Source organism: Schistocerca gregaria, chromosome 11 (genome assembly GCF_023897955.1).
Source record: "Schistocerca gregaria isolate iqSchGreg1 chromosome 11, iqSchGreg1.2, whole genome shotgun sequence".
NCBI classification, from domain to species: Eukaryota; Metazoa; Arthropoda; class Insecta; order Orthoptera; family Acrididae; genus Schistocerca; species Schistocerca gregaria.
The window spans coordinates 148,746,807-148,765,040 of record NC_064930.1 but is presented as its reverse complement, the minus strand read 5'-3'; the positions used below and the strand labels follow the sequence as shown (position 1 = coordinate 148,765,040).

At 43.8% G+C, this 18,234-nt stretch overlaps 1 protein-coding gene across 1 annotated transcript in view; it reads right to left on the bottom strand.

Annotated features, from left to right (window-relative positions):
• Nucleotides 1-18,234, bottom strand: part of LOC126295473 (neuralized-like protein 4) — a 254,899-nt gene that overhangs the window by 166,614 nt on the left and 70,051 nt on the right. The window contains exons 9-10 of the mRNA XM_049988010.1: nt 9,228-9,324; nt 476-575 (exon numbers count right to left, since the gene is read on the bottom strand). Of these exons, the coding sequence (XP_049843967.1) occupies nt 476-575; nt 9,228-9,324 (197 nt within the window). The remainder of the gene's footprint in view (nt 1-475; nt 576-9,227; nt 9,325-18,234) is intronic.

Sequence of the window (18,234 nt, the reverse complement as noted above, 5' to 3'; positions counted from 1 at the left end):
TCTGGATGTGGCCCATTACAGGGCTGACAGACTACCATTCATTTCAGGACGGACACACGTATGGAACACCTGGGACACCAATGAGCACACACACACACACACACACACACACACACACACACACACACACACACACACAGAGAGAGAGAGAGAGAGAGAGAGAGAGAGAGAGAGAGAGAGAGATCCCTCTGGGAAGGTCATTTCATTTCCACACACAAGAAACGACAGAGTGGATCTAGGACTGAGGCTTAAGGAACTCCAATAATTATTTCTCCTGATCTGGGGGAAGCTCTGTGATTTACTCATTTTGTATCACAGACCACAATTTCTCGCACACATTCGGCCGAGTCGCAAGCTATTTGTTAACTACAGTGTTAATTCGGTACATCGTCAGATACTTTACGAAAATGTATAAATTGGACGACGAGCGTACAGCAGAAGAGCTCACTGATGTGAAAGTTTGAGGGTCACTCACTGCGGCCTGTGCGCCGTCCTGTGGTTGTTGATGACGGCGGCGTGCGTGCCGCAGTTCGGGTGGAACATGAGTCGGTCCACGTTGTCCTCCTCGGGCAGATCTGCAACGACAAAAGGCACCGTCTCAAGTGCGGCACTAGCGTCCGAGAGATCCCTCTTACGGCACCGTACAGCCACCACTGCCCCGACAGCTGCCAGGGTATCGCTCTCTTTCCTCGACGAGGCACAAATAGGTGAAATGCCATTCTTGTGGCACATTCGGTTGCACTGTAAACTGGGTATACTTTGACCGATTTTCAGATTAAAATGTGATGACCGTAAGCATTCTTCAATATTAGTGGTATTTATGTTAGTGAACATTGTGGCTACTGTAGAGGCTAACAAACTAATTAGTACACTACAATTTATAAAATGCAGAAGAAGTTATGTGAAAAAAAATGTCGGTGGTCGAAGTTAGCACGCATCTGGGGATTCGCCGACCGGTCTACAAACCGACTCGTCACGGGACAGCAGAGCGCCGACGGTCCAGACGTACAGTGAGCACTCCGCACCCCACACGCCTCCCGCTCCAGCTCCAGCTCCAGCTCCAGCTCCAGTCGAACGGGAGATTCTGTGAGACGCAGTCGGTAAGCGATTTGTGCGAGGTGCGACACCGTCGAGAGTCGACACTGTTCGAACGGGGTACGACGGTCGGCGCAATACGGGTGACAATTTCGATTTCGGCAGTGGTGCAGGAATTCGCCCTCACATGTTTGACCGTGTCCGAGGTGCCCGCGAACAGTCAAATGACGGTGTCACAGTCCACTACAGACAAACTGAAACGTCCGGCCACCCTCGACGACTGCGACTAAAGAAATCTGGCGCCGGACTGACAGTGCGACAAATCACAGCTCTATTCGACACAGGATCTGCTAGACACATGTACCGGTCGTAGCGGCACCACCATTCAAGACGGGGAAAACTTTGTTTTGGTGCGATATTTCTGAGTTTGCAACTTACAGCCAGGTGTGGGCCTGCCAAAAGTGCCAGGTGTGGGCCTGCCAACAGTAAGTTACGGTTACCGGCAGTTGCGAAGCAGAAAGGAGGCCACAGGGTCGTCGATTTGCCGAAAAGAGTAAATGCAGTGGTTCGCGTGGCGCAAGTTACAGGCAGAAGGGGGACCGCTGGCGCAAACCGGGTGTGACTCGAAGCGGCACATTAGCACAACAGATGTGCACAGCCGTGTATAAATAGGTGCCAATTTTCTAACGAGATTCGTTCGACTGTGGCAGCTCTCCGGAACAGCGGGGTGTGTCAACACCGCCGGCTACGCGCAGCAGCAGACGGAGCACCGGCATTCCAGTACAGAGCAGGTCGCCAGTTCGACCCTCCGAGGCCGACGTGCGGTCCGTAGCCAGATAGCGACGGGCCACTCCACAGCTCGCTACTGCGGGCAGTCTCGTCGGCTCCCGACACACGCCCGAGACATCCCGAGGCTGTAGGACCGCGGGCACTAGTCGTCGCCGGGATGTCAACTGCGACGGCGAAGAAGCGCGCAGACGGCCGCCCTGCGCTCGCACCATGCGGTGCCGAGGCGACGGGGACGAATACTGCCGAGTCGGCTGCCGGCGCGGCCCCGATGTCGTCTTAACGCCACAGCCTGACGGGGCCGGCACGCCACAGTACGTTTCGCGGTTCGCTCAGGTAGCCGTTTGGCACCGAGCCATTCCGTGGAAAGCGAAGTGGCGTACTCAGCTATGCGGGACCATGGGATCTGGGAATAATATAACATTCGAAGCTCACGGCCAAGTTTTAATACGGCGCATCCCGACAGTTTCCGTCCACGTCCGACATTCCTCCACCGCACGCCGAGATCAACATTTGGCAGTGACGACAACATTTGGTACCGGGACACTATATTGTCCATATTTGTCGCAAATCGCCAGGGATCGAAACTGGCACAGTGGTGTAATGTGACGCGGTCGGACAGAGAGTGGGAAAGCGGCACTGACCGGAAAGGGAATCTACGGCTGGCATCCAAGATTTTTGAATCCGGGTGCTCGTGTGACAAGAAGAGGAGTGGTCAGCTACGTGTGAATGCAGATGAAATTAAATGAGCGAGTCCAGCAAAATCGCTACACAGAGCTTCACGTGCATTCGATATATGCCGACGGTGGCCGTGTAGAGTGTTTGGCGAAAAAAGTTAAACGTGAAACTGTACGGGCTACAGTTTACGCAAAAGGTATTTCCTGAGGACAAAGAGCACCAGTTCGAGTGCACGTGCACGTGGAAAAATACAGCAGCATTACATACAAATGGTAAAGTAAACGAGCACAACTGCACCATTTGGGGAACAGAAAACCTGCTCTAAACTGTGGAACTTGACAGATTTTGTGAAAGTCGATGTTCTTTGTGCCACGTTTCTTAAGAAACTTTATGGGCCTTTCTCCTTCAAAGAATGAAGTGTTACCGTAGAGTCTTTCCCTCATACGGTTAATGGCACTGTTAAAATGAAAGAACTTTGTCCTCCAGTTAGACCTGTTAGGACATATCTGAAAGCAGTCCTACCCAATTGCAGGTGGTGCAACAAATCAGTGTATGCTAAAGTGGCCTCCTAGGTCCACAGATATCACACCTCGTGGTTTCTTTTTACGGGGCAGTGTAAAGGATCTCGTTTGCGTCCCTCCTCTTCCGAGCGACGCCATGAAATTGAAAAGGATGAAAATTAACGAGCGACAGTGACGGTTACCGAAGACGTTTCGGCCCAGGGGCGGTGAGAGTTCGACCGTCGTGTCGACGTCTGTAGGGCGGCACGTGCTTGCCGTGTGGACCGTACGTAAAATGAACACCGATAAAAAAACTTTCCAGTTCAGTCCTTCAAATTATGTATACTGTTACTTTTTAATGCTAGTGACTTGGCTACAATAAAGTTTTAAAACTATTCCTGGACTTTTGACGCTGCAAGATACTTGTGGATACTTCTTTAGAAATAATGCAACTGGCCAATACAACTATCGGCTTTTTTAACTAAAAGTTACTGAATACAAGTAAATGTAAACTGAAAATTTAAAAAACTGTAAATAACCGCACGTCAATACTAAAAATGATGTAGCAGGGTGTCTGAACTTACATAAGAGCAGAAGCTTAATGCAGACGTAAAAAACTTATTAGCTAGTCTTGATCCGATTACGACAAAAAAAATTATTAATGTGTAGACATATTGTGGAAGTTATGAAATTTGGAGGATGGAAGTAGCAACATAAAATAAATGGCATTCAGTGTCAAGATGATTTTGATTTGTATAAATTAGTGATTCCTGGACGACTGCAAGATTTCGGAGCAGACTTTTCACGCATAAATGAAGTAGGAGATTTTTTAAGACCTGGACGGCGCACGAAAGAAGTCGCGTTAAAATGGTAAAGGATGAACTTTTATCTACGCCATTTCCCCCTGTAATCACATTTTGTTATTCTCTGTTCTCTTTCAATAATTTTTGTAGTGGAAATTGGTTTGACTTTTGCTCAGAAACGCCAGAAGGAACACCCCACCAATAGCTTTTCCAAATCACGAAATCCGATACTTTTCTGTAATACGAAGTTCGACTTGCATTTCATTCTTTCCCTTTTTTCACGGTCATTAACAATTTTAAAACCCCCTTTTTATTCACCATTTCTTCCCACATTTTCAACCTTTTCTTTTCTGCTCTTTGTTTCTTTTTTTATTAACCACTACAGCAGGCTCAGCAAAATCGTCGTAGAGACTCCAGTCGACCGTGTCTGACCGTCCCGATGGAGGACCGACGTACCACGTGTCGAGAGCGCTCTAGCCCTGTCGCGTTTCCTCCAGACATCCAAGAAAGAGAGCTGACTCCCTGCGACATTCTCCGTCGTCCCGCACTGTCGGCCGGCAGCCAGCCGACGGAATTACCAATTACCACATTGCGCGTAAGGTGGCGTCGACACGGCGGCATGGACGCATTAGTTCAGAGTGGTGCCGTGAGCGGGAGGTGCGGACTGCTCGCGAATGCCGCGGCACTGCATTCTGCACGGTCGGTGAGCACGGCAGTGACCTGGGAGAGGTCACATTCTTCCATTACTCTGGACAGGCACGTCAGAGTTACTCCTAGCGTCACGGTGTTTGCAGCTGTCGGATACGACTTCTAATCGCGTACGACAGCAACCGAGAGAACTCTCGGTGACACGGTGGTATGTCCTACGTCCTCAGGTGTCGCGTCACCCGCGACAGTATCGCAGTGCCATTTGTGTCGGCACAGTGCTCGTACCGGTGCGGCACACGTCTCGACGGACTGCCCTCTCGATAACAGTGCACCCCCACGGGACTGGGAATACTGCCAAATCTGTCCCGACAGAAAACGTGTGAGACTCTCTCAGACACAGACTCGATCACAGTGGCAGGATCCGTTACGTCGAGGGCCGGTTACGACAGTTGGGGCAGCTCGCGTCAGGCATCAGGGGAGGATACGATATCTCTGTGATGGCCTTTCCAATTGAAACGGTGCACGTGTCCGAGCAGGAGGGAGTTTTTGTCACCGACTGATAAGTGGGCTTGTACTGCCGAGTTGTTTGTCAATTGGACTCAATTTTATATCTGCTGAAATAACATCAGATACACTTACAACCCGTGAAGTTTCATCTCGTTCCCTCTTCACCTTTCAGTGTTAATTTTATTTGTCAGGCAGTGTATGCTGAAAAGAATGAGAACTACATCTAGGTCAGATACAAAACACAGTATTACAAAAAATATCTTGATACAAAAGTACAGGGCAATTCAAAAAGGAATAACAGATTGTTTATTACAGACAAACTACAAAAGATAGAAACACATTGCAGACATCACCAGGTAGACGAAGCTGTTCGCACAGACACTATATTATAGCTTAGACAGGACCACTACACATTTCTGGGGAAACATCAAAACAGTAGTATTTCCACACACAAATTGACTGCGCTTCATTTATCGAACAGAGAGAGCACAAAACGTGTGAGTGCCAGGATTTTGTAACCCACAAACTCTTACATTACGGCAGTTTAGTTTACTCGATAGAGGAAATATCGATTTGCCTGAAAAGCTACATTGTTCAGAAAAGGTGTCCACTGTCGTATCCCAGATAACCGAAACGTAAAGTTTGTACCTCGTGTGACCTGGCGGACACAACTGATGCGGTAACTGCAGCTCATAATGCATCGTACGGAGGCGTCATTTCGGAACGTGTCACACCGTCGTTCGAGGAGTCAAAGTTCTTGGCCTGCCCGTCTCGTTGATTTCTGAGGGCTCTGCCTAAAAGCTTCTCGGATACACTCGCTGGACCTGCGTGATGAATCAGCATGACAATGACAGACAAGAGCAAAAGTAAAGCAGAACAAGTGAAAGCTTTGACTTTCATAAAGGTGTGAAGCAAGGGGATAGTCAATCCACTGTCCTATTCAATACAGCCCTGCATAGTGAAGTAAATAAAATCAACAAAGGAAGCACCATATTTATGATAACTAGCCAGATATGTGCATACGCTGATGACGTCGCTACAGTAGGAAGAAACAGCAATACACTCCTAGAAACATAGCGGCCAATGGAAACAAATGCTTTAAAAATTGGCCTCATAGTAAATGAAAACAAAACAAAATATAAGGTAATGTAACAATCTGAGGCCAGAAGAACCCTCGAAAACCTAAACATCAATAGGAAATGATTCAATGGAGTGTCCTCTTAACTACTTGGGAGACCTAATAACAAATGGCAAAAGTTTCGGAAAGGCTGTTGTTGTTGTCTTCAGTCCGGAGACTGGTTTGATGCAGCTCTCCATGCTACTCTATCCTGTGCAAGCTTCATCATCTTCCAGTACCTACTGCAACCTACATCCTTGTGAATCTGCTTCGTGTATCCATTTCTTGGTCTCCCTCTACGATTTTTACCCTCCACGCTGCCCTCCAATGATAAATTTGTGATCCCTTGATGCCTCCAAACATGTCCTACCAACCGATCCCTCCTTCTAGTCAAGTTGTGCCACAAACTTCTCTTCTCCCCAATCCTATTCAATACCTCCTCATTAGTTACGTGATCTACCCATCTAATCTTGAGCATTCTTCTGTAGCACCACATTTCGAAAGCTTCTATTCTCTTCTTGTCCAAACTAGTTATCGTCCATGTTTCACTTCCGTACATGGCTACACTCCAAACAAATACTTTCATAAACGACTTCCTAATACATAGATCTACATTCGATGTTAACAAATTTCTCTTCTTGAGAAATGCTTTACTTGCCATTGCCAGTCTACATTTTATATCCTCTCTACTTCGACCATCATCAGTTATTTTACTTCCTAAATAGCAAATCTCCTTTACTACTTTAAGTGTCTCATTTCCTAATCTAATTCCCTCAGCATCACCCAATTTAATTTGACTACATTTCATTATCCTCGTTTTGCTTTTGTTGATGTTCATCTTATATCCTCTTTTCAAGACCTGTCCATTCCATTCAACTGCTCTTCCAAGTCCTTTGCCGTCTCTGACAGAATTACAATGTCATCGGCGAACCTCAAAGTTTTTATTTCTCCTCCATGGATTTTAATACCTACTCCAAATTTTTCTTCTGTTTCCTTTACTGCTTGCTCAATATACAGATTGAATAACATCGGGGAGAGGCTACAACCCTGTCGCACTCCCTTCCCAACCACTGCTTCCCTTTCATGCCCCTCGACTCTTATGACTGCCATCTGGTTTCTGTACAAATTGTAAATAGCCTTTCGCTCCCTGTATTTTACCCCTGCCACCTTCAGAATTTGAAAAAGAGTATTCCAGTCAACATTGTCAAAAGCTTTCTATAAGTCTACAAATGCTAGAAACGTAGGTTTGCCTTTTCTTAATCTTTCTTCTAAGATAAGTCGTAAGGTCAGTATTGCCTCACGTGTTCCAACATTCCTACGGAATCCAAACTGATCCTCCCCGAGGTCGGCTTCTACCAGTTTTTCCATTCGTCTGTAAAGAAATCACGTTAGTATTTTGCAGCTGTGACTTATTAAACTGATAGTTCGGTAATTTTCACATCTGTCAGCACCTGCTTTCTTTGGGATTGGAATTATTATATTCTTCTTGAAGTCTGAGGGTATTTGGCCTGTCTCATACATCTTGCTCACCAGCTTGTAGAGTTTTGTCATGACTGGCTCTCCCAAGACCGTCAGTAGTTCTAATGGAATGTTGTCTACTCCGGGGGCCTTGTTTCGACTCAGGTCTTTCAGTGCTCTGTCAAACTCTTCACGCAGTATCTTATCTCCCATTTCATCTTCATCAACATCCACTTCCATTTCCGTAATATTGTCCTCAAGTACATCGCCCTTGTATAGACCCTCTATATACTCCTTCCACCTTTCTGCTTTCTCTTCTTTGCTTAGAACTGGGTTTCCGTCTGAGCTCTTGATGTTCATACAAGTGGTTCTCTTATCCCCAAAGGTCTCTTTAATTTTCCTGTAGGCGGTATCTATCTTACCCCTAGTGAGATAAGCTTCTACATCCTTACATTTGTCCTCTAGACATCCCTGCTTAGCCATTTTGCACTTCCTGTCGATCTCATTTTTGAGACGTTTGTATTCCTTTTTGCCTGCTTCATTTACTGCATTTTTATATTTTCTCCTTTCATCAATTAAATTCAATATTTCTTCTGTTACCCAAGGATTTCTAGCAGCCCTCGTCATTTTACCTACTTTATCCTCTGCTGCCTTCACTACTTCATCCCTCAGAGCTACCCATTCTTCTTCTACTGTATTTCTTTCCCCCATTACTGTCAATTGTCCCCTTATGCTCTCCTTGAAACTCTGTACAACCTCTGGTTCTTTCAGCTTATCCAGATCCCATGTTATTAAGTTCTCACCTGTTTGCAGTTTCTTCAGTTTTAACCTACAGCTTATAACCAATAGATTGTGGTCAGAGTCCACATCTGCCCCTGGAAATGTCCTACAATTTAAAACCTGATTCCTAAATCTGTGTCTTACCATTATATAATCTATCTGATACCTTTTACTATCTCCAGGATTCTTTCATGTATACAACCTTCTTTTATGATTCTTGAACCAAAGGGAAATAATACAAGCAGGAAACAGATCTTACTTTACAAATATGCAACTTTTCAAAAACAGCCTTGTTACAAGAAAAACTAAACTGCTAATGGATAATTCCCTAGTCCGCCCAGTTATCACATACGGCTCAGAGGTACGGACGTTGACAGAACATGAAAAAAATGCAGTAAGAAGCATCGAGCAGAAAATACTACGCAAAATTTATGGGCCAATAAGGGAGGAAGAAGGCTGGAGTATACGCTACAATGCCAAATTACAAGAGTTAATACGAGGCAGGGACACGGTAAAATTTGTGAAATCACAGCGAATACGATGGCTAGGAGAGAATGGCAGAGGATAGAATTCCAAAGAAAATGATGAAAGGTATGATCCATTCAGTTAGGTGAAAAGGGAGACCTAGAAGAAGATGGATCGACGAGGTAATAATGGATATCAGCAATATGGGAGTCTGGGGATGGAAAAGAGCAGCAAATAACCAAGAAGCGTGGGTGAAACAACTCTGTACCTCCCTCTATCCGATGAGCTGCACAATGTGTTCCTATCTTTTACACAGTTTGTCCACAATAAGCAACTGAAATCTGTTCTCCCGAATTGTCCGGTATTTTGGCAGAAACGACGAGAAGTGTCCGTCCCTCACGGCCGCAGCCGCGTCTGCACCGAGCCGGCAGTCTCCCGGCGGCCACTCACCGTTGAGGCTGTGCAGCGCGGCCTGCGACCGCTGCGTCGTGTTCCTCCGCGTGATCAGGTTCTGCTCCTCCCGCTCGTCTCTGTCCACGATGGAAACCTGCGGAGGAGAGAGAGCCGAATGTAGAATCGGACTACCGCTCCGACGCCCGCGAGGGCGTCTTAGCGACAGTGATCGTTAACGCACAGATGGCGACTAAAACGAGTGTAAAGATTTATACAAAGAATTTTCCCATTCTGTCCCAGCAGGCTGTTACGGCAACCAGTTCAAAAGTGTTTCAGAACAAAATCATTCTCCGTTGTGGAATTATTAAATGTCAGTGACATGTTTCAGCCTTATGGGGCATCCTCAGAGAGTGTGAAACTAGCTGGTGTGCTCGAGGCCCACCGCACGGTTCAGATGTTTCGTGACGAACGGATTATATATTTGGTTACCTCGGTGACTATTTTACATTGTATGTGGTTTTACGTCTTACGGGTCACATATCCAGCTACTTTTACACAGTCTGGTAGTGCCCCAAAGGGGTGAAATGCATCATTGACATTAAATAATTTTTGCAATTGAAACTTTGTGTTCTGAAACACTCATACAAAGGATAAGCAAAAAGTAATGGAGAATTTTTGTTTCTCTTATGGCATCTTTATCCGTCAACATCAATTTTGTCCCCTTAAAAGTAATCACCCTTAGATATAACACTCCCGTGGCAGCATTTTTTTCCAATCTTTGAAGTGCTTCTGGAACTCACTTTTCATTACGGTCTTCAGCTCCTTCGGCGATTCTCTTTTTATGTTATCAGTGGAGGCTAAATGATCTCCTTTCACAGTTCCCTCCAGCCTTGGAAATAGAAAGAGAACACACAACTGTTTTGTTTTTCGCCAAAAATCACGAACGAGCATGGAAGTGTGAGCAGGAGCGTTATTACGATGCAGTTTTGACAACAATTTTGGTCGTTTTTTTCAGATGACTTCTCGGAAATGGCACGTAACTTCCATGTAGCATTCCTTATTGACCTCAAGGGAAAAACTCTTGATGTACCATCCCATTGTAATAAAACTGTGAAAAGAACCTTAACGTGTGACCGAACATGTCGAATTTTTTTCTGTCTGGGCTCTTTGGGCAGTTTCCGTTGGGTCGACCGGGCCTCAATTTCGACATCATACCCCCTATACCCGTGTTTTGTCACCCTGTATCGCCTACCACTGTCCACTTTATTCGGCAATTCCAGAGCAACGTCTACAGGATGACGTTTTTGGTCGGAATTTGACAATTTCGGAATAAACTTCACTGCAACACATTTTGTGTCAAAACATTTAAAAAATGGACATGAGCTAAAGGCTATGCCAGCATCACAACCAACCTCTCTGACAGTGACTTGACGATTTTCCAGAACCACTTTCTTTAGCGCTTCCACATTGTCAACTGTAGCCGATGAGCTAGGGCGTCCAGGGCAGTCGTCATTTTCAACATCTTCTCTACCCTCTTTACCACTTGTAAACTCTCGTCTCTCTCATAGTAGATTCCCCAATATTTACAATCGACATTTCAATCGTTGTGCTGTACTTTAATTCATTTTTCAAAATAATTCTTTGGTCTATCTTTTCCAAAAGTAAAACTTCACCCAGCACTCAAAAGCATGTATACCCTTTACAACTGTTGACAATAAACGAAACATTCGAAATAGCAGAAAAAGCAGAAACACCCGAGGAACATGTGCACTGATAAAAATAATTGACTATCAGATTACAGTACTATGCCTGCAAAATTAAAAACTTCTCATTACTTTGTGATCATCCCTCATATATTCAGTAAACCAGATTAACAGCAATGCGTCATGTCATAACTCAATGAGCAACTACAGTAATTTAGCTCTGGACAGAGCATACAGAGCACAGGTGGGTAACCGGTGGCTCACGGTTTCAAAAGGTTTCAATCCGATCTGCAGAAGAAATTCATGAGAGAGAGAGAGAGAGAGAGAGAGAGAGAGAGAGAGAGAGAGTGGAGCAATCATGCTATACTTTGCCCGGGATATATTTTCTGCTCTTTTGTCACGAGTCTAAGTACTATGTTTTATAGACTACAAGATGCTACAAGCTGTAAGATACATCTCAACTTTTAAGCATTTTTTTAAGTAACTCTTTTCCCATTTTTATTATTAGATTGCAAAGCCAGACAATTTCTTAGTTTATAAAACCAAACTGACATTTAAAATCCATCATCATCATAATTGTTGTCCTCTTCATATGCCAAACGGTCTTTACTGCAACCAACAGTGCTGCTCATGTCACATTATTTAATAATAATGTGTTCTCTCACTGTACATAATGACTGTTTTATCTACTGACCCACTTGCTTGAGTGTAGGTCATTTTAACGCTCCCTTTGGAGTTAAATCGTGACGTGTTTCATCCTTCATCCATTTCTTTCATTCCTCTCTCCTACACAGTTTAAATTGCATACTTATCGAGACGTCGAGAGGTTGCAATTGTGAACTACTGGTAAATCCTCTCAGAATAACAGCAAGATCCGTATTTTCCTGTCTCAATGTCTCTATCACAGAATTTTCCAAATGACTACCAAACAGGTCTAGCACGAGAAGAGACCACTTCAATAAAGCACCTTACCTTCTCTCCTACACACTGTTAATCCATACTTGCAGCCTCGTCCATCCCACCCTCGTCAATGCACGTGAACACCACTACCCGGTGTTATTTCAGAATATCTCGGCTCTGTTTTGCACTCGAAAACGATAATCGAATTAAGTTAGCACAACACAGAAGGACACCAGTGTAGCACTTTTTTTTTTTTTTTTGTGTCCATTTGTTTCTATACTTACAGTTTTAGCAACTTTCACGGCAACAGTCTGTTACTCGGTACATCAAATGACAGAGGAGTTTTGCTTGTATTTGTTATTTAGCTCAGTTCCCCACAGGTTTTCTTTTGATGTCGAATAATAAAGCGATGGAAACATAATATTCTCCTCTTCGTACTCTTGTGGCATTTTCTGAGATATTTTGGTTTACGTTCAAATGCCAAGTCCGTAACACTTTATAAAATGGTAACACCAACCAACCCTTGAAGTATGCTAAGTTCCACTGCAGCACTAGCTTACGAGTGTGTATTTCAGTTATTTTTGTATTAATACGGTGAGCAAGATGTACGGAACAGGTGAAATTCCCTCAGACTTCAAGAAGAAAATAATAATTCCAATCCCAAAGAAAGCAGATGTTGACAGATGTGAAAATTACCGAACTATCAGTTTAATAAGCCAGAGCTGCATAAAACTACCACAAATTCTTTACAGACGAATGGAAAAACTGGTAGAAGCCGACCTCGGGGAATATCAGATTGGATTCCGTAGAAATGTTGGAACACATGACGCAATACTGACCTTACGACTTACCTTAGAAGAAAGATTAAGGAAAGGCAAACCTACATTTCTAGCATTTGTAGACTTAGAGAAAGGTTTTGACAATGTTGACTGGTATACTCTCTTTCAAATTCTGAAGGCGGCAGGGGTAAAATACAGGAAGCGACAGGCTATTTACAATTTGTACAGAAACCAGATGGCAGTCATAAGAGTCGAGGGGCATGAAAGGGAAGCAGTGGTTGGGAAGGGAGTGCGACAGGGTTGTAGCCTCTCCCCGATGCTATTCAATCTGTATATTGATCAAGCAGCAAAGGAAACAGAAGAAAAATTTGGAGTAGGTATTAAAATCCATGGAGGAGAAATAAAAACTGAGGTTTGCCGATGACATTGGAACAGCAGTTGAACGGAATGGACAGGTCTTGAAAAGAGGATATAAGATGAACATCAACAAAAGCAAAACGAGGATAATGAAATGTAGTCAAATTAAATTGGGTGATGCTGAGGGAATTAGATTAGGAAATGAGACACTTTTAATAGTAGAGGAGTTTCGCCATTTGGGGAGCAAAATAACTGACAATGGTCGAAGTAGAGAAGATATAAAATGTTGACTGGCAATGGCAAGGAAAGCGTTTCTGAAGAAGAGAAATTTGTTAACATCGAATATAGATCTATGTATTAGGAAGTCGTTTATGAAAGTATTTGTTTGGAGTGTAGCCATGTACGGAAGTGAAACATGGACGATAACTAGTTTGGACAAGAAGAGAATAGAAGCTTTCTAAATGTGGTGCTACAGAAGAATGCTCAAGATTAGATGGGTAGATCACATAACTAATGAGGAGGTATTGAATAGAATTGGGGAGAAGAGGAGTTTGTGGCACAACTTGACAAGAAGAGGGGACCAGTTAGTAGAACATATTCTGAGGCATCAGCGGATCACCAATTTAGTACCGGAGGGCAGCGTGGAGGGTAAAAATCGTAGTGGGAGACGAAGAGATGAATACACCAGGCAGATTCAGAAGGATGTAGGTTGCAGTAGGTACTGGGAGATGAAGAAGCTTGCACAGGATAGAGTAGCATGGAGAGCTGCATCAAACCAGTCTCAGGACTGATGACCACAACAACCACAACAACAACAACAACAACAACTTTAATGCCACTCTGACGGTGTCCTTGAATCCATTTCAATACGCCATCCTAGTCCTCCTTTACGGGCCTGCCAATTGCGAATGACTGTTTTGTTTTGGTAGAGAGTCGAAGGCAGGCAACTCAGCTGGTCTGTTTCTGCGTTGTTCTGCGTATCCTATTACTATCAATTTATAGCCTGCGTCACACGAGTACCTCTCATTTTTTTCTTATCGTGAAACTAGCTACTATCAAAAATATCATACTGTTACTGATGACACAGATCACTTTCAATTCAAGCTTACTGGCACTGTAGACAGCATTGACACTCTGTAGGCTAGGCTGTGTTCTGTGTTTGTTTGTGTTTTGGGGGAGGGAGGGAGGGCAGTACTAGCAAGCTTGTGAATCCCTGTAACTCACATTCATCACATCGGTTTGCTGCTGCTCCCGGTTGTATCCAATGTTGCCAGATAGAGAGATGTTTCCCGCAGAATCGATTATTTGGCTATTTTTTAAGAGTGGTGGGAATTTTAAATGAAACACTGGCATTTTTATATTAATTTAGAGTATAAGACACACCTGAACTCCGATTTTCAAAGAAAAAAGTGTATCTTACAGTCTGTAAAATAAGATAGTTTCGGCCATTTCGTGCAGTTGCTAACGTCGTACAATTCGTGCCTAGTGTCTGTAGTGGTAAAAATGTCACACGGAAGTTAACAGTGCCTCACACATTCCATATTATGATCAATACATCAACAACATCAATAAAACGAATGACTGATAGCGAATGTTGTAGTATTGTCAATACTGTAAACACTGACAAAGAATACCGATGCGACCAAAATATTCCTACTTGAGAAGAGGTGAATTTCTTAGCCAACACCTCTCGTATATGACCCTTATTGGTGACTACCGGTTTCAGTAAGCACAATTACCCTCTCAGATTTTGACAGGAGCTTATTACGTGTCCTCTTTGCTAGCCCTACAAGTACTCTCTTTAAACCATTACCAGGTACGTGTAGGACGAGACGAACGACGCGTCGACAAGTCGAGGCTAAAACTGCAGTGTACCGGAGAAGTTCGCCGAGTGCCGGTGTCGCGTACCGCACACTGATATATACTTGGCCCGGTCTGGAACTGAGCCAAAAAGGGAATTGGTGACAATACTGGGAACACCAGTTTGGGTTCAGGAAGGGTCAGAGGACCGAGATACGCTACAAGTGGAGGAAGAATGGCGCACATGAACAAGTTATATTTTTGTTTTATCAAATGGGAGAAGGCATTTGATAGAGTCAACTGGAGTATACTGCTGATAATTTTTAAAGATGTTGATATAGACTGCAAACAAGTAAGGTTAATAGAGGAGATGCACATAAAACAATAAGTAACAGAGTAAGAAATAAGGAGGTAAAAGAGATGAGCACTGAAAGGGGTCTAAGGCAAAGACACTGTAACCCGAGCCGCTCGACAGATACGGAGAAGAAACGGTAGGATAAAGAACGCGAGAAGCACTGTAAGTGGAGGAGACTTAAAATACGACAATGACGAAGCAGTGCCGGTGGAATCAGAAACTGCAGATATGCAGTTGACGAAAACGCAGTAGCGAGTGTCCCACACGGCCACAGTTCCCGCAAAGGCAGGCATCGGCATGTCTTCTCACGGACGCCCGTAAACGTCGGAAACCCCGGGCGTGCTTCCGATGTACTGACAACCGTTCGCGACGCTTTCCCAGAGTGCTTCGACGCTATCGACAGAACTCGAATGTACCGGAGCTTTCAAAGATTCCCAGACAAAAGAATCGGACGCAGTTGCACCGACCCGGAGGACAACGGTATTGGCGAGCCACGACCGACGCGCTCGTTTTTGCCACACTGTTTACCGATACGTAGGTATCCAGAATTATGATCGAACCGACCGTGTCATTTCAAACTAAACGTAGCCTAAGACATTAACAGTGGCACGCCCACATTTGCCTCACTTTCTGGAGCAGTGTTTATTGGGATTATTTGCTTGTTTCATTGCCCTGCACTAGCCCCTATTCTTCGCTTGTAGTATACTCCCCAATGGAATTTGTGGTTCAAAATGAGGGTGCATGTAAAATAAATGCCAGAATCCATAACCTGAATATTGAAATGTATTCATCGTACAAGTAAACCTTAACGTATCCTTCCGAGTGTGCTGGAATCTCACTGAATTTTTTTTCACTTCAACTGGAAGCTGAACTGTCTCGATTACAGCCGAGTACAACAATACGGATACGTCTTACGCTGTGTTACACGCGCTCAGACTGAGTGATAGTGCGGGACAACAGCTTTGCTGACGCGTTAATCTCGGACGGCACTCGGCAGGCATCTGGTCAGACTAACCTGCAGTGATGTGATCAGTTGCAGCTCAGACATAAAAACAGACGAGGAGAGAAACCATATAGATTCGACTCTCATTTAATTTTTAAAGGGAATGCAATAATATTTGTCAAAACTCCAGCACTACCGCACGTTTCTTAGGCGACCTGATGGAAAGCATAAAATGCTCTCGCTGTCATCTGACGCAGGCATTTTTGTCGCTCTTGCTCGTAATTAGAATACTCACGTAAATACAGGGTAACTTTTCTGAGCAAGCTACGTGTGATGCAAAAGCAAACAACAGGGATTTCATCGTACTGCTGAATACTGAGGCCACACGAGGTATTAATTACAGTCAGTCATCTCCTTCCTCATCCGAATCCAAGAAATACATTTCAGTAGTGGAACTGTCATCTGCTACGTCGATAACGGGTCAACAACAGAATCCGAGAAGCCACTCAGGCACCGCATTTTCTCCTCTTTTTTTTATGACGTGCCGTTCTATATCCTGCCAACACTCGACACCGACACGTGGCAAAGTTTAGCACATTGGTTCCATTACGTCTGGCTCCTTCAGAGTCTTGTTTTATCTCAAGAAAAATCCCTTAACTTGGCTCCAGACTAGTTCTTTTATGTTCCTATTGCAGTGGTGGTGGCAACAACAAAAATGCAGCATTCAAATGGTGTGGTCAATGCTGTGGAAATTATTGTTTTGCTTGTTTCTACAATACCTATCACTCTGGCTAGAGACCACATCTGTGGTATAAAACAATCGACACCGTAAAAAATCTTCGTCCTAAAAATTGTATTTGTTATGTTTTCTTAATTTAAATAACCTTTGTTAACAATGTTATCAAATATCAATAACTACGGATTTATATTTGTGATATGAACTGGAATTCTGAATGCAATTTCTAATTAGAAACAATAATATTTTTCACAAAATTATGATGACCAGATGTGTGTTAAATAGCACCAATTTGAAGAACTTTAAATTTAAAAGGCAGTCGCATTACAAAAAATGGTCAAAGTGAGATTTGAACCATCGATCCATGGAACTTATCAGTTCGACCACTGTTCACTACTCTGGGTATTTTGACACTGGCCAGGGTAAAATTGTATGGTGGATTAGGGTAAAAAGGAGAAGGTGAATACAAAGTGAAAATACTTGCAAGAACAGAAAGAGAAAGTAAGATGACAGAAAAGATTTAGAAATGCAACAATGACAGTAACGAACGTAATTGTTGGGTTCAAATTAATGATATGAATATAACAGAGCTCAGACGTGGAATGTTTCCCTCTATTATATTCATATCATTAATTTGAACCCAACAATTACGTTTGTTACTGTCACTGTTGCATTTTGAAATCTTTTCTGTCATCTTACTTTTTCTTTCTGTTTTTGCAAGTAGTTTCACTTTGTATTCACCTTCTCCTTTTTACCGTAATCCACTATACAATTTTGTTCCACCTATATATACTCAATAATATGTAACCCACTTCCAAACCATGATGGAAACATTCCATGTGGCAAATTATATATATTCTTGGTAATTCTTGGAATCTTTGTTCCCGGGAAAGTGCCGGTAGACAGGCACAATAAAATAACACACAAACATACACACAAAATTACGAGCTTTCGCAACCAACGGTTGCTTCTTCAGGAAAGAGGGAAGGAGAGGAAAAGACGAAAGGATGTGGGTTTTAAGGGAGAGGGTAAGGAGTCATTCCAATCCCGGGAGCTGGCCATTGGACAGATGGAGGTCAACGTCAAGGAAAGTGGCATGGGAGTTAGAGTAGGACCAGGTGAATCTGACGGAACCAAAGGAGTTGAGGTTAGAGAGGAAATTCTGGAGTTCTTCACTGAGAGTTCAGATCATGAAGATGTCATCAATAAATCTGTACCAAACTTTGGGTTGGCAGGCCTTGATAACCAAGAAGGCAACCCATAAATAGGTTGGTGTACGAGGGGGCCATCCTGGCTAAGGTAATAAGGAAAGAGGTTTTAGGTAGGGAGGCAGGTGATCGCCGTGAAAGGAAGTGCTCCATTGCAGCGAGGCCCTGGACGTGCGGGATATTTGTGTATAGGGAAGTGTCATCAATGGTTACAAGGATGGTTTCCGCGGGTAACAGACTGGGTAAGGATTCCAGGCGTTCGAGAAAGTGGTTGGTGTCTTTG